This window comes from Miscanthus floridulus, chromosome 19, assembly GCF_019320115.1.
Source record: "Miscanthus floridulus cultivar M001 chromosome 19, ASM1932011v1, whole genome shotgun sequence".
NCBI classification, from domain to species: Eukaryota; Viridiplantae; Streptophyta; class Magnoliopsida; order Poales; family Poaceae; genus Miscanthus; species Miscanthus floridulus.
Window position 1 is genome coordinate 18546536 of NC_089598.1, and position 20621 is coordinate 18567156.

At 44.6% G+C, this 20621-nt stretch overlaps 1 protein-coding gene and 1 pseudogene across 1 annotated transcript; one reads left to right on the plus strand and one right to left on the minus strand.

Annotated features, from left to right (window-relative positions):
• The first annotated feature begins 4953 nt into the window (after positions 1 to 4953).
• Positions 4954 to 12213, plus strand: LOC136527737 (probable sugar phosphate/phosphate translocator At1g06470). Its single transcript, XM_066520555.1, has 12 exons — positions 4954 to 5521; positions 5622 to 5791; positions 5885 to 5970; positions 6070 to 6119; positions 7030 to 7097; positions 8191 to 8291; positions 8427 to 8439; positions 9047 to 9231; positions 9311 to 9397; positions 9890 to 9984; positions 11145 to 11306; positions 11769 to 12213. The coding sequence occupies exons 1-11, from the start codon at positions 5205 to 5207 to the stop codon at positions 11272 to 11274; spliced, it is 1302 nt and encodes a 433-aa protein (XP_066376652.1). The 5' UTR covers positions 4954 to 5204; the 3' UTR covers positions 11275 to 11306; positions 11769 to 12213.
• Positions 12214 to 15380: 3167 nt separating this feature from the next.
• LOC136527698 (proteasome subunit beta type-5-A-like) lies at positions 15381 to 18941 on the minus strand (annotated as a pseudogene).
• Between the last annotated feature and the right edge of the window lie 1680 nt (positions 18942 to 20621).

The window sequence follows — 20621 nt, forward strand, 5'->3', positions numbered from 1 at the left end:
ACCGGTGACCTGTACATGTCTGAAGCAAAATCGATGGAATTGTGCATCTCATATCACGCTCGGCTTCACCAGTCCTAACTCCTACGGGCCCGGCTGCGTCGCAAGCTGAAGCTACCAAATGCAGTGGATGAAGTCTACAGACGCGCTGCAGGGAATTGTGCATTTGCTGTAGCCTGCGCAGGTACCCCTGGCTGCAGAAGTCTCTATTGATTGTGTGCCCCCAAGCGTCCTCTCCCTTCTCATTTTTTTGGCCATGCCTTTTTTTCTCGAAAACCTAAGAATGGAAGTGTTAACGAACGTTATGTGCCGTGTATCCGGCGTCTGCCTGTGGTTACATCAGACGTGCAGACTGTAAACTGTATGGTTGGGTTTCCCAAAAAAAAAAAGAGTATAGTTGGGAACGTGACGTGAGCCTGATTTGTCCAAGCGGTTCACTGACTTTGCCACTTGCCGTTTGCCGACTTGTCGTTGTCGACAGCCGTACAGATTTCGTACAGTGACGGTGCATAGTAGACGCGAGAGACAGGAGCCCAAGAAATAAGGCCAGCGGCCCAGCGCTGCTGAGCAAGCCGGGCCCAGTCTATGTATATGGGCTAAAAGATGGCTGAGGTTAGCATCGCCCCGGCAGCCGGCCAGGCCCAAACGGCCCGACGGCGCGTACCGTGTGCTACAGCCTGCCGGCCTTAGAGACGACTGGTCAGCGATCGGTGAGTCGACGACTCGACGTACACTCGGATAGTTGGATGTCGTGGTCTCGTGGTCGTGGACAAGGGCAGCTTTGGAGAAAACTGAAAAAGGTGGCACGGACAAGAACTTCGCCTTCAATACTGCGCGTCTGCGCCGGACAGCAATCGCTGTAGAATAGTAGCCAAGCTTTCATGGCTGTTCGGCTGATGGTCTGGGCAGAGCAAAACAGCATAGCTTCCTAGTGTTCTACAGCGATTGCTGTGCGGCGCAGACGCGCAGTATTGAAGGCGAAGTAAAGAACGGATTGGTTAGGTGTCCAGGACCACACGGTGACAATGGCACGTACACAGAAGGGCTTCCGAGGAGTAGGACACCGGCCGGCGACTCGCGGATTAGCTCGATCGGGAGAAGGAACGGGAGCTGGAGATGCTAGCCGAAGGCTCCGCGCCGCGCGCTCAACCGCCGGCACATGGCGCCGCCGCGGGCGTGGGGGCAGCTTCCGGTTCCGCGTGGGCAGCTGGGCGACGTGCCGACTTGTCCTGCTGCTGCGTCCGCGGCCTTATCGTCAGGTAGACGCCTCTCGTCGCCGTCACGGTCACGCGTGGCGCCGCGTCAGAAGCGTCAGCCGTCAGGTTCTAAAAAAAGAGGCGAAAACGATGTGGAGCACCGAAGACGGACGGCTCGTCAGCATGCATGCCGCTGTACGTATGGAGCGCTGCCTGACCGGGTCGCATCGCACATCTCGCAGTATCACACCACTGGTGAGCCGCCGGAGGATGAGGTGTCACGCCAAAGAACACACGCCAGGAACAGTGATGAGCAGATCACGCTCAAATGGCCTCGTCAGAGATCCAAAGAGGCATGCTGCTCTGCTCTCCCAGTCCACAGTCTGACAAGATAGAGGTGGCCGTGGCTGGGTGTACCATGGGCTGGCAGTATACATACATACTACATGGGCCAACCGTCCAGCCGGTTCGGCTGGGGCTGAAACGATCGTATACGATCGTGGATTATTACTGTTGTCTGGTTTGGTATGAGAGAAAAATACTATTCTGGCTGGAAAGTTAGAATCGTTTACAAAGTGTCATGATTCGTTATGAGCCGCATGCAAAAGTGGACGTAGACCTGACTGCGACTCTGGATCCTCACCTGATCATTTTACTTCCACAAAGGGTTAGTAGGTAGGTCCATCAGAATCCACACCAGATTTTTTTCCCCTCCTGACTCTGAAATTCATGCATGCAGTTCCAGGGCAAAACAGAAATGAATGAAACCGATGGCATTATCGGACCAGCAACTCAACCCCAGATACAGATCAGATCACTTGCCATTTTCATTTTGCCAACAAGCCACAGACTCAACAACCACCCGATAGATGTGGGCACGCACAAATGCAGCACTCCAAGTTCCCAACCACAGTCTACCTGCAGTCCTGCACGCTACCGACCTGCCTTTCGGGAGGCTTTCAGGCTCCCTTCGCTTCTACCAGAAAGAAGCGCTGTTGGTCAAGCTTACATTGCCACACAAAGCCTGTGTTGTGTGCAATGAGAGCAGTGCTCGCCTGCCAGCATCATGGCGGCATGCACGCAGCCAGGTTTGCATCCGTGTGTTAGGTCCAACAACCACAGTGTCTTCTTCGGTCAGTCCGTAACCATCCCATTATATTCTACGAATATTAGATATATTTTATAACCTTGATGACGCCCTCGGCTTAGACTAAGACCACGGGTCCAAGTGTGCCGGGTTTGTGGGTCGGCGGACATGGTACGTACGGAATGTTTGGATCCAAATCCGGATCCGAGCATGGTGATTTTACTTGTGCAGTTCAGATCTGCCTTTTTGGCCACCCCATGTGGATCGATCTCGGATTCGATGCGCGCTTGTGCATTGGGCAAATGGCACTCCCGTTTGTGCAAGTCATGCTTGGCATTTTCGTCTCCGGCTCAGGCCTGCACCGGCAGATTTGGAAGCATGCGGCACGTACTGGTCTATGTGAAGCTATGCCTTGTGCCTCCTCGTCGGATGCTTTTCAGTTTGTACGATTTTCTTTACTTGCATTATTTGCTTATTTATTATCTCTGGCTCTCTGCTAGCTACTCTTCTGTAAGCTGAATAATTAAGCAGGGTGTTTTAGACTAACAATTGTAGCCTTTTGTTTTAGGGTTGAGTAATGCAACACATATTTTTGAATTTTTTAGACAAAAAGGCACAACATATATCGTAACTAAGCCTATAACTTTGTTTATATAGTATGTTATGTTGTTGTATCGTCAGTCGTCACATGTCCGTCTTATAGTTCGGTGCAAATAAAATAGTTCTCTTCGGGACAAGTTGCATAGTGATCTAAGATATCTAAGTAACATGAGAGCTACACGATGTTGACCATCTGATCTTAATGATAAGTACATAAGCATCACATGGAGGTGTTACACTAACAACAAAATAAAACCATAAACAAACCGATCCGTGTGAGATGCAACACGAAAGGTTAAAAGTGCAAACATCCTCGTCAAACACACCGGTGCCAGCATCCAAGCGAGGTGAAATCTTAATCATGCAATGTATGGGTATGGCTAAGGAGCTTTCAATGCCAAGCACATCAGCAAATTAAAGAAGGCCTACGAGGAGCTCTTCGATGCCGGTTCGAGCGCTTCCAGCATTCAAGCACTAAGAGATTTCTTCCTAGCTTGTGAACTAGGGTCTCAAAGCCAGCAATGGCGACACAAGGGTATGACTTAGGCCGCATCGCTGCCCCTATTTCGGTTGTTTGGCCATAAGTAATATCTTATAGCGTGAACCTAGAAACACAGACACGGGAGGTCTGGCTTTCTGCCATAACTCTAGATCACCTAGGACGCTCGAAGCGCATTATTCGTACGTTCAAACTCTTCTACCTTAAAGATAATAATGCGTAAACCTTTTACGTATTAGAAAAAACATCCTCGGAGAGATTAACATAACAACTAGAAGGTATATCCATGATAGATGGTACATTTTCATGCTTGCATGCTAATTTCTTGTACAACTGGATTATCACTATTGCTATATAAAATCACAACACGCCTTTTGTACAACTTTTATCATTTTAATCGTCAATACATGTTGGCCCTATTCGGGACTTCGTCTCTCGAGGTGGTGATGGAGGAAAATCGAAAATTCCGCCAAACACTCTATGGTCTGCATGATTTTTATCACCGCGCCAGACTCAACCGCCACAAAAATGAACTATGGGGCCGATTTTACATATCACACGGCTTGTCGATCCCACCGTGTGGTGAGAGATCATGGTCCCAAACAAGGCCCTTGTAATGAATATTATTTAAGTTTACCAAGTGACTCCATATCCTTTGAGCGAGGTAAAATGCACATCCCAATACACCATTTTTACTGTTAAATATCTGACCATATACACAACATTCCGGTCATTAGAACTAACGTGTAAATATTTAACCATACTACAAAAAATAATCTAGTTATTAGATCTCTCTTACTCGTAAATATTTAACAATAATACAAAACAATCCGGTCCTAACCAAATACCAATAATTGGTACTACAAAGTTCTAACCTAGAAGATCAAACTAAGTTGAGCATAGCTTGATTGGTTAGGATCGTCTGTCATGACTTATGAATCTCGAGATCAGCTTAGTTTTTTTAGAGATTTTTCATAAAAATAAGATATATATTTATAGATGTGAGTGTACACATATTCAAATTTCTACTTGTATACCATGTGATTTGAAAGGAAAATAAAATATAAAAAGATCAAAGATAACCATTGTTCAGTCCTCTCTTGCTGTCATGCACCACCAGACCACCATCACATCACGTGATGTCCCACCACACCCCAAAACCCTTCCATTCCACGTTTCGGCAGGGGTGAAGCCGGCCCCGCCCCGGCAGGCAGGCAGCGTGCGCCCCACAGACACAGAGCCACTAGATGAAAATGGTATGAATATTTTCCGATCGTATTCGAGATCAAATTCATTTGGAGAGGTTTAGATCTGTCCATATCTATCTGTATCCGAATACTCAAATAGCATATTTATGATATCAATATCTAATCATATTCTATCCGGCATGATTGACACTATTTATATTCAAATTTAATTTTAAACAGAAATATAAAAATAAATATAACATCAGTGATATCCGTCCGTATCCGATCCGTTTTCGTCCTGCTACCAACCCACCAGACAGACCAGGCGCCCGTCGGGGCGCGTCCATCCGGCCACCCGACCCAACCCCCGTTGCGCGCACCCGCCAAATCAACCACCCCTTCGTCCCCGCCCCCGTCCCCGTTCCGTTCCGGCACTCCGGCAGGCAGCCGCTCGCGAAGGCGCAGGCGCCGTCCCCACGGCCCCCCACCCCTCTCACGTCGCGCCTCCCTCTCGCGCGCCGCGTTCCCAGATCCCCCCGGCCCGTGCCGCGGCATTGGCACCGGCACCCCGGTCGAGCGCCCGCAATGCGAGCCTTGTAGCGTAGCGCCCCGGAGCACGGACGGAATCGCGAGGAGGCATGCATCCCAAGCCCGAGGGCGGCGACGCCGATGGGGCCGCCGCGGAGGTGGGCTCCCCGCGGCCGGGCTACTTCCGGCAGCGGAGCATGCACGCCGCCGCCGCCGCCGCGGATCCGGAGGCGGCGGCGCGCAGGGCGTTCGACGTCGAGAACCCCCCTTGCTCCGCGGTCGTGGGCGGGGGGCTCCGGCCCAGCGAGTCCGTCACCAAGCTGGAGTCGCTGGAGCGTGCGGAGCGCGCCGCGCTGCCGCCCGCCGTCGTGCTCAGGACCGGGTTCTACATCCTGGTGTGGTACGCGTTCAGCACCTGCCTCACGCTGTGAGTGGCCTGGATCCACCCACTCCTCCCCTACTGTTTCCCCCGCTGCGGGAATGGCGGTCTGACTGCTTCTCTCGTTGCTCGGTGGTGGTGGTGGCAGATATAACAAGACGCTGCTGGGGGATAAGCTCGGCAAGTTCCCGGCGCCGCTGCTGATGAACACCGTGCACTTCGCGCTGCAGGCGGGGCTCTCCAAGCTCATAATCTTCTTCCAGTCCAAGGGGCCCGAGGCCGCCGTCGAGATGGGGTGGAAGGACTACTTCATGAGAGGTGTGGATCTCGGTTCACGAGAGATTGCAGCTATGACTTGCGCTTGCTTGTTTATGGATGAGTAGCGATCCTTACTAGCCGTTCTGCATGCAGTCGTGCCAACTGCTCTCGGGACGGCCTTGGACATAAACCTGAGCAACGCGTCTCTAGTGTTCATCTCGGTGACGTTTGCTACTATGGTGTGTCCACCAAAGGATTTAATTCACTTGCTCTTCTTTATTTAGTTAGATTCCTCAATTTGTTCAGTGACTAGATTTCATGAAATTGATCTTTTGCAGTGTAAATCAGCCTCCCCGATATTCCTGTTGCTCTTTGCTTTTGCATTTAGGTGAGTACTGGCCTTCATCCCGCCCCCCCCCCCCCCCCCCCCCCCCCCCCCCCCCCCCCCCCCCCCCCCCCCCCGGCCGGTTATCGTTTTTCGTACTTGTAAATTGCACCATGTACATATTAGCACAGCAGGAACATTTATATTCTCCAACAATTGTTACAAACTTGCCACATGATTGGTTGATACAGTTCTATGTTTATCCCTCTTTTGAAAACAATTAGTTGAAGCGGCCAATGCCACGCACTAATGAATTATGCTAGTCGCTTTTTAAGACAATTAGTTGAAGCAGCCAGTGCTGTGCACCAAAATGAAGCATGGTAGTCTTAAGCTAGAAAGAAGTGTTACTAACATTTTACATGAAAGCAAAAAATTGTGGTTCAAATGTAAAGCAGTGATAAACCCACACTTCCCTTAACCCACATGAGGATCTGGTGTGAACTTTAAATGGACACATCTACACTAATTGTCTAGTATCTGGACATGCCAAGCAGTACAATGTAACTTTTTCTAAGTAGAGAAGTCGTAAGTAAGCTAATTTCGAATAAGCATGTTTTTTTTATCATGACTTGTCATATGAAATATTTTTTCTGAGTTACTGCTTCCTTCTTTAATTATAGCTTGCAAAATATTCTTTAAGTACAGATGAGCACTTATTCTTTTTCGATAGTTTTGTTGCAATTGCAACCTCATTGGATCACATAGAACCTGCTCATTCACTAACTTATTTGATTACATACTATCCATTTATTATTTTCTTGTGATAAGTTTATTACTGTGTCATAATATTCATTTGTTTCTTAAGGAAGGGGTCAACATCGCTCCCTAACTAACATGCATCTCTGAGCGTTTTTTTTCCTTTTCCATTGTTTTCGACGATATGCGCATCTAAAAGTTTCTTCCTATTTTCAAGGTTGGAGAATCCTAGCATCAAGCTTCTAGGAATTATAGTTGTTATTTCTACTGGAGTTCTGTTGACAGGTACAATATGCTTCTAAGATTTAACTGTTTGCCTGTCTTTGTTAGACTGTATTTTTCCTGCACTGCTTGGAACATAAACCTTTAGGTGATGAACAAAAGCTTTACCTATAGAAAGGTGTTGTTAGGATACACATAGATATTCCATATATATATTACTAGTTTTTTAGAGTTCCAGGGACAAAGCCCCAGTCCATTGCATTGCATCAGGACCACTAAATTCAGCGTTATTACAGCATAATCAAAGTGCATGCCCTCTGGTTGAACATCCAGTACAAAACGTTGAGCAATGCCATAGAGTTAAGCATCAGCGAGTTTCAGACTGGCTTTTTTTATTTTCCTCGCAAAGTGGACATCTGCACAATATTGCAGGAATCCACATCCTCTGTTGATTCTGTATTCTTATTTTTACTGGAGGAATTGATCTTATTTCCAGTTTTATTTGTAGCTACCAAATATGGCTTCCAGCCTTTCACTATATTCTCTTGGGAGTATTTCTTTTCTTTTTCTTTTTCTTTGGGCTGCGTGTGCTTTTGGGTGTGTTTGGCTCTACTCTAGTGGTTTTCTTGTATTTGTTCTCTCCTTAATATAATGACGGGCTGCTCTCCTGCTGGTTCGAGAAAAAAAAAAGTAATTTCTCTTCAACAAGCATGTCACAATAAGAGCATGTGATATATTTGACTATCTTACTTGATTCAAATTCACTTCAGCAACTTGTGAAGTCAACAAACTTTGCTTTGACCAGAAGGCCAGAATGGAATTTATGTTCTTCATAAAAATAATAAAAATACATGTCAAATCATTGTCAGCATTCATAATTAAATTAAATGGATATCTTGGAGTTCTGGATGTTTTTCAGTTTCATCACTCTGAGGTAGTTTTTCAGAGGATGTGTTGTTAAAAATAGTCAGCTCCACATCATGCTGAATTCACCAAAGTTCATACACTGTAATTTGCAGTAAACTTGAATTTAGTAACTGAATGTTTTCCTTATCTTAGTCACCATGTTAACTGTAACATGCTGATGTGTACTTGTATCAGTGCTAAAAAAATCTTGGATTTATCTTTTTTGATTTAGCAATATTATTTTCATCAGTTTCCAAGGAGACGGAGTTTGACTTCTGGGGCTTCATTTTTGTGACGCTTGCTGCTGTTATGTCAGGATTCCGTTGGTCCATGACTCAGATTCTGTTGCAGGTGAGTGTATTGACGAAGTTTATGCCTTTTCTTGTATAGCTATGGTGAATCCCATGTTTCAACCCTTTTGTTTCTTTGATGCTCCTAGGCTAATGGTTTCTTTCTTTATGTGCATGTGAATCTTGATGTTTCAAGAAAGACACTTACGGTATGTAAGCTTTGCTTTATTCTTGAATATCAATTCTGATAATAGGAGAGTAGTGCAGGCGTTTTAATTCTACATATCTGATTATTCAATCAATTTTTTTATGCTTACCAGTCAAATCATTTTCTTAATTAAACTAAGGACTAGCCTGACCTTGTTCTTACAAGTCTATCTCTACCAATGAGGTGTGGCAATCATGTTAGGAGCTGTTTCCTTAATTAAACGAAGGCCCAGTTTGGTCTGGTTCTTGTAAGTCTATCTCTACCAGATGAGGCGTGGTGTTCAAAAGTTAAAACCTAAGAATTAGTGGAGAACTCTACCCTCTCTTTCTGAAGGCACTGTTTGGCCATTTAATAGTGAATCAAGTGGCAGAACAAAACAGTTGATATAATTTGATCCCAAATGGTATACAGCATCAGATGCTGTTGATTTAGGAAGAACACTTCACACAAATGGGGGCTCTGCCGCTCTGGTTTCTGCTTGAGCCATTCCATTTGGTAGATCTGACTCCAGCTTGTGTCCTAAGCTTGGATAAAAGTGGGACCAATACTATTCAGTTAAAAATTATGAATTGATTATTGGTAATCAATGAACTATCTTCCTTTTGCAGGCCTGAAGAATCCAATTACCTTGATGAGCCATGTTACACCAGTGATGGCCATAGCCACGATGATACTATCTCTATTATTGGATCCTTGGAGTGAATTTCAAAAGAATTCATATTTCGATAACCCTTGGCATGTCATGCGCAGTTTCTTACTTATGCTTATCGGAGGATCCTTAGCTTTTTTCATGGTAACGAGTTTTACATGATCTGGGACATGTACTTTCAGTAATTATCGGATATTTCATGGTCTTTTGATTCTAACTGCAGGTGTTAACAGAGTATATACTTATTTCAGCAACAAGTGCCATAACCGTGACGATAGCTGGGGTAGTAAAAGAAGCTGTAACCATTTTGGTAATATTTAAAATTGATCCTTTCTAAAGTTATCCTCCTATTTATTTTCTTGCTTTGCTGTGGAATCTGGATTTTGTGAACTGCTTGTCAACCATGAACTACACTTCATCTGAAACAAACATCAGCTTGATACACTTGGTTGACAATTGAGTGGCTCATGGTAGAGAAGCTAACAAGTCTTGAACAGTAAAAACTGGAAGCAGTTCATTGTTTGTGCATACAAATCATTCAAAGAAAGAAAGAAAGGAAAAACCCCAACAAGTACCTTCGATTTTTTGGTAGACAATGTTAGATGGAAGCTATAAAGTATCAGCAGAGTTACGTCAAGGCTAAACACATTAGTTGTCTGCTAACACTAGCATGAAAAAGTTTGATAACCCCAAATATTAGGAAATAGGCTGTATGGAATTCCTAGGCTCCATGTAATTTATAATTACATGAATTTAGTTTCTAATGGCTCTTATGAAGGATCTATTTACCTTGGTCTTTCAGGTTGCGGTATTTTATTTCCATGATGAATTTACTTGGTTGAAAGGGTTTGGTCTTTTCACCATTATGGTTGGTGTTAGCTTGTTCAATTGGTACAAGTAAGTACTCCTTTCCAAGATCAACTCCTGCACAGCACAATGAGATTTCAAAGTCCTTAATTCCTACAAGCAAAACTTTTGCTCACCCCAGGCTAAGAGGGAAATGCCAAACAGATAAACTGAAACATCTTCCCTTAACATTTGGTCAAGTTAAAACTATCATTTTTTTTCTTGTGGGAAGTTATTGCCTGCATTTTAGTCCCAGGGAGTAATATCAGAGATGTTTATTTGTTCAGAATTAACATTGTAACCATCAAGAATAGCTCGACTCAGGTTAAAATGCTAAACATAAACTGAACTTTTCCGTCAATAGTCAAGTTATAGCCAGCATTGTAGTCTGAGTAGGTAATGGTAGATGGTTTATGCGGTGTTGGTTGTTTAGAATTTTAAAATATAACTGCTCAGAGAAGCGTAGCATAGATATCGTACTAGCCAGTGGTCGTGGATGCTGAAATAAGTGAACGATAAAGTTAATCTCTTATGGCTAGTTGAACTATAGTAGTTGAAGGACTACTACAGACAATAGGTCCCAAAGAGGAAAGATCAAGATACTCTGTCAGGGCTGCCACAGATAAAGCTCTCACTAAATCTTGAATCCATGTAAGCACATCCATTGCTCCCCTCCCTCACTGTAAAGCTTGTTAGCCCACCGTTTTGGGATGAGGGCAAAAAGGTGAGCAGCAAGATTGGCAATCAAGTTGTTATGCAGTCAATTGTATTTCCAAAATAAAGTATTAGCTCCATTACCAGTGGTCACAATCGCTATTGAGAACAGTGCAGTCACATTAGTGATTCTGTACCAGTAGTTGCATGTACACAAATTTATAGGTTCATTTACACCAAGCAATTTCCAAAAAAAGAAAGAAAAGCAAAGGATACCCAAACCTGTAATGTCATAAAAAGTTTCACTTTCTTGATATTGTTGTAAACTTACTGTTGTGCATTTGAGTAACTTTTGGATGCATTGTGAACATATTAACATACTACTTCCTCTGATCATAACTAATAAGTAGCTAAACTCACTGGACACCATATAATGACAGGTATGAGAAATTCAAAAGGGGCCAGACAAATGTATTGTGAACATCACTGATTATAACATGCATTGTGAACATAGTAACTTTTGTCATGGTGTAACAATATTTCATCTCTAATCACAGGTATGAGAAATTCAAAAGGGGCCAGACAAATGAGGATGACGTCAACTCTCCTCCATTTACTGGTGATGTCAAGTACATTATTCTAGACGACTTGGAATATCAGGATGAATTTGAGGAGGAAGATACGTAATTTTGTAATACAGTGACTTCTAACTGCCACTGGTAAGAATAAAAGAAAGGAAGACCCCCCCCCCCCCCCCCCCCCCATCAAGCAATGTTCCCTCATTCTATTACTAAATTTTTTATGTGTGTCGAAGTAATAGAATAACAATTTAAAAATATCTGAGTATGGTTCCCATATCCTTTGGTTTCACAATGCTTGAGTGTAAACATTTTCACTTCCTACCCTATCTGTCTTTATGATAGAGGTGATAGTTAAAAGGGGAGATATTTGATTCGTTTTTCCTATATATAGTATTATTATATCTGAAAGCCCCATGGTCCTGCATTTTCTTACTGGATATTTGGACTTCCATTGTGCTCTGACTTCGGAATATCATGTTGACAGTTGACATATGGCAGTGATATTTTAAAAGATTAATGAGCTCATACTATTTTATCTCAATATTTTTCTATTATTCTATAACCAATGTATTGAGGATTTAACCTTTCTTGTTTGGGCAGGCTTGTTCATGCCTGAACCTATTGATGCCTGCCTATTGAAATAGTAGTTACCTATGGAGGTTTTCTCTGGAAAACATGCATGAAGAACACACCCAAGGCTAGGTGTGATTATACTATGCACACCAAAATCTGGTGTGATATTTGTGAGCTATGTTTGTCACGATGGATGTTCAATTCTCATCTTGATTGAACAGTCAGGCTAACTACACTGTCAAGCAAAGAGCTAACGCCATCGGATCAGAATTCCCATTTTGAGAGCCATTTGAAAGCTTGGGATATACCTAGAGATCTATGATTGAATACGAGTACTTGAAAAGCAGCTATTGAAGGGTACGTTGTTGTTGTTGTTGTTTTCTAAATATACATTATGTCTAGATACATAGTAAAAACTACGAATCTAGAAAAACAAAAACAACTTAGATTTGGAAAGGAGGAAGTATGCTGAATAGCTTTGTCAACAAGCATTGCTAAGCCACCATTGCACAAGGAGCAAAGCAGTCGAATATAGCAATGAAAAGCAAAATATCAACACTTGCCAACAGAAGCTAACTGAACCAGTTCATTATAACACACTTAATTTTTGAAAATATGCTTGCATTTATGTTGTCATATTTCTTCCATGTTTTCCAGCAAGGAACATTGTAGTATCCTTAAAATCATGTACTGTATTATTGTTCAAATTTTGCTCCATGGATACTATATAAGAAGATATTGGGAAATCGTACATCACATCAGAAAACTTGGGACGCAACGGAGCTAGGTTTCCAGCACCAAATAAAAAAATGGCCACCACAAACCTTTTCAGGAATCTTCTCACTGTTATCTAGTTCAATAGCCTCTTTATCACCATCGGTAATTTTAGAGCCTTCCACCCCTGTATCAGCATCCTCCTAAAATGAACAGCCAATTCAGGTTAGCTAGCCACAAATCTCATCAGGAATCAACAAGCATTTGACAAATTTGCAAACAACTGTTGCATCCTCATCACTGAAATATGACCAAGCAGTCAATGCCATATGCAGCATTTTCACTTTATCAGTTCCACACTTGATTCACCAATGTCATATAAGAAGAGGCAATGAAGTCATATATGTCATCTAAGACTTGGGCAAACAGCAGTAGAGATGCACATTGCACAACGGAGCATATTCGTTTCACAGCAAATAATCAAAACTGACAACACAAACCTTTTGACAAGCCTCTTTACTTCTCTCTAGTTCATTAGCATTTTCATCACCATCAGTACTCGAGTATTCCATCCTGTTCTCGCGATCCTCCTAAATCAACAGCCAAATCAGATTAGCAGAAAAGAAAGAGCCAACAACTTTGCATATAGCTCTTGCATCTTTATAACTCAAATATGACCAGGTAGCCAACGTCATATAATTACCCTAGTTCAAAGCATAATCAACCAATGCCATATAAATATATAATAGGAGACAAGGAAGTCATATATAACATCAAAGGCTTGGCCCTGGTCATGAAGCCGCAGTGGTCTCGTCTCGTATGAATTCAGCCTCATTGGTGCCGCTCACATGCGCCTGTTCGCTTTCTCTCACACCAAACCAACCAATAGTACTTTCAGCCATGACTTATAAGCCAAACCAGCCCAAACGAACATGGCGATGGACTCCATAGCTGTAGAGCCAGAGCCACGTGTAACCTTTTCAAACGGGTTGAAAGCGTACTATGGCAACACGCTTTCGCGTATCACTATTGCTATCGCAAAATCTATCCGGCGACGCGTCGCGCCCCGAGCATGGAGCGCACCCTATAATAATCCATGAGCTCGGTGCGCCCCGCGACCTATGAGCCCATTGACTGCCTTCCACCTCCACCGCCATTGCCGGAGATGAGCTCACTGGCGAATTTCGGGTTTTAGGGGGCTCCATGGCCAGAGGCCTTAAAGGGGGAGGGGGGCGATGGCAGCTCTCGGTCCAGTGGTGGTGACAGGTTGAGGACGGCGAGCGAGAGGGGGGCGCCGCACGGGTGGACGGTGGAAGACAACCGGTTGGGAAGAGCTCGTGGCGAGGGTGAAGGTTGCATGCCATCCTCCTCTGTTTGTGATTCGATAATGCTCAATCGCGGGTGTCCGTCCCACACCTGGACACCGGACGCTACGTGGTCCACATATTTTTTTTACCACACAAATATTTGATACTCCCGTCAGGTGGCCATTTAGACTTATCCTCTCCGGTTCCATCTTGTCTCTATCTCTCTCTCTCCTCTGTCTTTCCATTCAAAGCAATAGGGAGAGGAAGGATGTCATGGAGCCTATGCATCTCCTCCCATCTCGAACTCGCGCAGCCACCCGCCCCGCGCGTGTCACGTCCATACCCCACACGCTCTCTACGCGTCACCGACAAAGCTCCACGTGCGCTGCCGCCAGAGAGCCTTGTGTTGCCGGCGAGCTCCGCGCCACCATCATCCACGCGTCATCGCTGAACTTTGCACGCGTTGCCGTCAATAAGCTCCGTACTGGCACCTTCATGGCATCGAGCTTCGTGCCGATATCGAGCTCTGCGTCGACGAACCTCGATTCGCCCCCAAGCAGCAAGAAAATTTTGCGCTGAAAATGCACGTTGCAAGCGTATGTTTTAAGTGTTTCATGTGGATGTTGAAACTATTTTCATGTGGATATTGCATATGTTGTCATGGCTATACACATATGTTGTAAGTGTATTCTTCTAAATGTTTTAGACATATGTTGCAAGCGTTTTATCTATATGTTGCATATGTTTCACACATATATTGCAAGTGCTTCATCTGGATGTTGCATATGTTTTACATATATATTGCAAGTGTCTCATATGAATGTTACATATGTTTTGCAATGGCTACATGCATGTTTTCCTAGTGTTTCAGACATATGTTGTAAGTATTTCATCTAAATGTTACAAAAGTAGAATAGGTGTCGGACATGTTACATTGCAGTATGACCCATTTAACGCAGCCACCTGGTGGACCCGCGTGCATGCGCGCGTGTGTGGAGGGGGCGTGAGCGACAGACATGAAAAACGGTGTGAGCGCAGATTGAGACACGCCCCACATGGGCGCGCACAGGCGTAGGAAACAGAGCGGCGCTGGCCCCCATGTGAATGAGGCATTGGCGTGCGGGCAAGCACAGTAGCATACGTGGGCGGGGGCGCGAGCGTCCGGACGAGAGCCCCTATCCGGACGCTAGCATTTCCCATAGTGGAGGGACGGTGCGGTGTGGTGTGGTGTGGTGTGGCGAGGGTGGGTTGGACGACCGGCAGCCGTAGTGCCATCGGCCGAGGTGGTGGGAAGGCAGGGGTGGGACATGAAGGGCCGAGGAGCAAAGATGAGATGGGCGAGGAAGAACAGTTGAAACCTCGACCTGGTCACGCATTAGCACACTCTATTGCCATCTGTTCATTCCTGCCCAGTGTATCCTCTGAAAGGAGAAGAGATCTGATTGCAAATGGCCGCAGCAAAAGGTAGCACAAGAGCAAGGGAGGAATTGACAAAGACCCTGTTCGCTTGGTTTATGAGCCGTACTATTTTAACGAACGAACAATATTTTTCTCTTACAAAAAATCAGCGAACAATACTTTTAGTCATGGCTTTTCAGCAAAACGAACAGGGCCAAAATCTAAAAATAGGTCAAGATTTCAATGATTGCACAAAGTTACTCAGGTATCAATCAAATAACAGAACGAGTGATCTAGCATTGTGAGACAAACATGTCCAAGTTCGTTCATAAACATGGCGCCTCTACAATTCATGGTTCATGGATACATGCGCCTTCACTCAGGGTTTTCTCAACAACAGGTTTAAGCAGAAGCAGTAGGGGCGTCGGTCATTTCCTGTTCAACCGGAGTTTTCTGAACCGGGTAGTAGTGGTAGTGCAGCTCCCCGACATCATCCCCAGAAAGCTTCGTCCAACCATCAGGGCCAACGTGATAAACTGTAATTCAAACAAGTAATATCAGCCAAAGCCCCACCCGGGTATATAAATATCACAATGGATTTGATTTGACAAAAATCAATAAGCAATCAATATGCCACTAGCACGGTCAACAGGCAATGCCAGAAAGGAGTACTGAGCAAACAAAGGCAGCAGGATACCACCATGACAATTTCAGGTTAGCAAAGAGCTACAAATGATTGTTTTTATAATAAGAACTGAATTACCAGTTTACCGGGTTCGACAAAACCTAAACAAGCAAGTTGCTTAGCACAACATAGTCAGATTCAGAATTTCTTCAAGATATGTAGTTGCAACATAAGACCCCATGCACATTATCAAAAGGACATCTTGGTATTATGTTCATATTCTTAAGAATGTTCATTTTTGTTACTGGTCAAATAGCAATTTAGATATATCTAATATCTGTAGTCAGATTAACTATGGTGACATAAGAAATAAAACCATATAAAACATAAATAAACATAATAAAGTAGACTTAAACATACCACTAACGCAACCACCACTTGCTGCATCACGGAACGTTGCCCCATAAATAGCCCGTCGCGCTAATTCGGCAGCTTCCTTAACTGACATGTTGAAGCGGTAGCTGAAAAGTGGAGGTAAGGACATTGTTCAACTCAAACTTAATCAGAGAACACAGCAAAGCAACACATCATCAGATGATAAAAAGAGCCTACCCGTCGTCCAAAACACCATAAGCATAGAGGGAACCAGAGCCAACAGAGAACTTGTTTCCCACAAGCCTTGCACCCTCACTATCAACATAGTACAAGCCAGGGCCCTGGATCAAGAGAAGAATTGAAGTTCAAGAAAAAGATTGTCATTATGCATAAGTCATACTCCCTCCATCCCTTAAAAGAGTTCGTTCTGGTGGCTGTTCATGTTTTCACAAGGGACTTCGTTTCAAGTATACCACCGTCAGTTTAGACGGCTTTGCCCTTCGGCCTCTTCGTTTCTAGAGCCGTCATTAACTCGCAGGAAACTAACGCTAGAGCCGCTCGCGCTGCAAGACGCCGAAGGACATGGAGGAGAGGTAGATCACGCCGGCGCCGAAGTCTATCCCGTCGGATTCGCATCGGAGGAGATGGCGTCGGAAGGTCACGTCGCGGCGGAGGTCGATCGTGCCGGTTCGGAGATGGCGCCGGAGTTTGCGTCGCGCCGCGTCGCGGTGGAGGTCGATCGCGCCGGCGCCGGAGATGGCACCGGAGTTTGCGTTGCGCCGGAGGTCGCGTCTGGCTCACGTGACTCCATAGCGGCAGTGAGAAGATGCAAGATGGACAACGACGCCGGTGCGGCTACGAGCCCAGGACTAGGACGAAGAGAATCGAGTGGACGAGAAGTTTCTGTTTTTTTTTTTAAATAAAAACAATAAATTATACAGTGCGGCCGGTGGTTTTTGTTCTCATGCAAAAACGAGTGGATGAGAATTTTCAGTTTTTTTTTCCCAAAAACTAAAAAACAATAAATCGGCCGGTGGTTTCTGTTCTCATGCAAAAATCACAAAAAAAAAGCATGAGCGTGGGTTCGAACCCGCATCGCTCGTCTAAAACTGGGCGTCGGTAGCCGATAGGATGGAGAGTTACATTGATTCATTAGACGCTCAACAGGCTATTTAATAGGGGCAAACAGGGGAAAATACTCTAATTAACCACTCCTTGGTATCCTAAATCATGTCCAAAACGAACTTATTTCTGGGATGGAGGGAGTACAACTTAAGACAAACTGAAGGTGTAACCAAAACAAACAACTCACCTTCTCATCCCATCCAGCAATCATTGTACCAATCGACAGTCCCATCCCACGATATGAATAAAGGATGTTAGCCAACAGTTTGGAAGCACCAGCAATAGAGATCCTTCGCTTGTTTGAAAGCTCATGGAGGCGACACTGAAAAGGAGAAACTATGTTAGCCCCACCCCGCAAAGGTGTAATGTGTGAAATAATAATTAAAACGAAGCCAACTTCTGACCTTGTTTCCTAGGGTCCTATGCCAGAATTGGCAATCAGCAGCACCTCCAGCCATTGTCCCCAGCATGTAAGGATTTATTTCAATAATTTTCCTCACGGTTTGTGAGGCTGCATAGTAAAAAAGAAATGTGAGATCATATGAAACAGTATACAATCTTATGTAACAAATGAACATCAGTACAAATTTTCTTAACTAAAAGAACCCAAATCTCTATTGTCTTCCTCCAAACCAATTGGTAAAAGTTGGATGTTAATAATTTCATTTAATCCATCACACACTTAGGGCATAAGAGAAAGATACTTGAACCCAATAAGAAAGTAACATATTCTCCACACACACAAAAAATAGTTCATCTCTACATTATCTTGATTCACTCACTGTTATCATTAAATAATCCTCACCATTCCATAAACAACATTCTATCGAGAAGTACTTCTATTCCTATCCTACAACTAAAAAGCGGCAGCACATAATCAGCATTTCTGAAGAGCCCTCTTAGATGCTTAAGACATGTTCCTCTATTAGAGCCCAAGCAGCAGTCCTGAACCCCTACTGTGTTTATTTGAGATAATAGCCATAAGCCACCACAGTTCACACCGGGATATGAAAAGATCCATACTACACCAGCGGATACCACAAATCTCGCATAAAAATCACTTCTTTTCCCAATCCCACATACCAAATGCAACGCATCGCTAACCGGCTGTCAAAGCCTCCAAATTCCGCACAAAGATCTAACTTTCCTACAGATTCAACCCGACGGAAAACCCTAGTCGGCCCTAAACACAAGTCTGAGAAGAAGGCAAGGTACTTACATATATAACCGCCCATGCTGGCCCTGGAATCAGCGGCAACGATGACGCCCTTGTCGAAGATGAAGGCGAGCGTGGTCGTCCCCTTCTTATTCTTCACCATATTCTTGGTGTCCGCCTGGAACCCGTCGAACTGCGCGGGAGACAAGAGGGAAACCAAGGTTCAGAATGAACGAATCTGGCGGATCGCGGACCCCTTAGCGGAGGAGATCAAAGGTAGGGGAAGAGAGGGAGAGGCGGGGGGGGGGGGGGGGGGGGGGGGGGGGGGGGGGGGCGGCGACGGAGTGCTCACGTCGTCGCAGGTGGGGAGCACCATGGACGGCACGTCGGGGGCCGCCGGCGGAGAAGTACGTGTCGTCGCCGGCGGAGAAGGTCAAGTTGCCGAAGTTGGTCTCGAGCGCGGACATGTCCACCTTCATGGCCATGGCGCCGCCGGCGTCGTGTGTGCTGCGGCGAGGCGATGGATCGAGTGAGGCGTTTTCTTCTCACTGCTTCCGATTTCTACCCTCCTTTCTTTCTTGCGTTAAAAGAAGAACCGGAGTTTTGCCGTGCGGCTGCGCCGGAACTTGTAGAGGGGGTTTGGGTTTACGCGGGCCTTGGGCCGGTGTCCATGTTGGATCCCGAGCTCGAATTGTGTATGGGGTCCGATTGGATGACAGCAATCCGAACCGGTCCGGTTCGCTTTCGGCCTACATGCCAATTAGACAATCTCGTTTCTTCTGTTGCCCAAAGAAAAAAAAAAGGACGATCGGTTGCAAAATTTGATACATGTAATGCTAGTTTTGTATTGAAGAAATGGAACTCCAACATGGCCAAAATTGAAGAGCTGCCTAGAAGTGGTCAACGTAACCGAGAGTCATTCTCCAAAAAAAAAAAACGAGAGTCAATGTTAACGCTTGGAACTGGAACTTGTTCAGAGCTCAGTTCTTTTTTTTACTCGAATATAAGCAGCCTGCGTACACAGTAAAAAAATAGAGTACAACACACCCCAAACACCAACTCACAAGTCACAACACCCACACTAGGCCTTAGTGTGGGTGTTTTTTTTCCCCGAAACTGATAAGGTAGGTCCATGTTCAGTTGGCATATCCTTAGTCCTTACATTTCATTATTTTTCATTTTTGAAGTGCTAAGAACTGCATTTCTGTTTCAAAACCAAGGATTATGATTCTGGTATATTAAGGTCAAGCATTGTAGCCATGCTTCTTGGGCTTGGGCAGCATGCATACATGTTTCAGGAAGTCTCATCAGGCACAAAAGCAAGTCAACCTCTGATGTAGGTCTAAAAAAGGTAATAAGAAGTTGATCCTTCCATCTATTCTTCTTTTCTTTTTTTTTTCCGTGACCGTGCCTAAGCTCGTTTTTTCATTAAGAGGAGAGAAGATTTACAACAAATGGTCTTAGACTCTTAGTAAGACAAGGCTTAACAAAACCAAACACGATCCCTGCAAAACTAGTTTCACAGGGATCAAACAGAATTCACAATTAGGCAATTACATACAACAATTCACCACCGAACCACTATGAACTCTAAGTGAAGCAATGAACGTAGTGGCACCAGCTAGCCACTAAGGCGACACCTCTAGGCAACTGATATCTCTATGCATCTCCCCAATTAAAGCTAACATCTCATTGACGTCCGAAGGTGACAGAGCAGAAGCACCAAAGCATCTGATAATTGAGGCAGCGGCATGGTCTATTCTTCTTTTCTTTGTTGTTTAGGAAAATACCACTGCTTTCTCTCACAGAGATTGATTGGTGTGCACATCTCTTCCACCTCCCACATTTTCTCACAGCCCTAGAAATGGTTTAAATAATAGGTAAAATAAATCAAGTGACCATAGTTGCAGGTATAGATGCCGGTTGAGTAGTTGATCAGTGCTCATGCATTAAGAATGTGATAATGTGGCCAAGCCATGACTACAGAAACTGTGGGCAACATGAAGTGTCTTTGTACTATATAAGATAACTTATAATGAGAAAACGATTGTGTACCTTCCGTGGTTTTAATGGCTAGCTCATTGTCTTCCATAAGAATGGCCTTCAAACCCAGCAGTTCCAGTACCTTCTGATAACTATTTCAGAAAGGACAGTTATCAGCGCAACAGTAAAGAATAATG

Bases quoted from the DNA above. Each gene is read 5' to 3' on its own strand.
- LOC136527737 (XM_066520555.1), top strand. From the start codon at position 5,205: ATGCATCCCAAGCCCGAGGGCGGCGACGCCGATGGGGCCGCCGCGGAG. The intron at 6,120-7,029 runs GTGAGTACTGGC...CCTATTTTCAAG, and splicing joins CTCTTTGCTTTTGCATTTAG to GTTGGAGAATCCTAGCATCA. The intron at 7,098-8,190 runs GTACAATATGCT...TATTTTCATCAG, and splicing joins TACTGGAGTTCTGTTGACAG to TTTCCAAGGAGACGGAGTTT.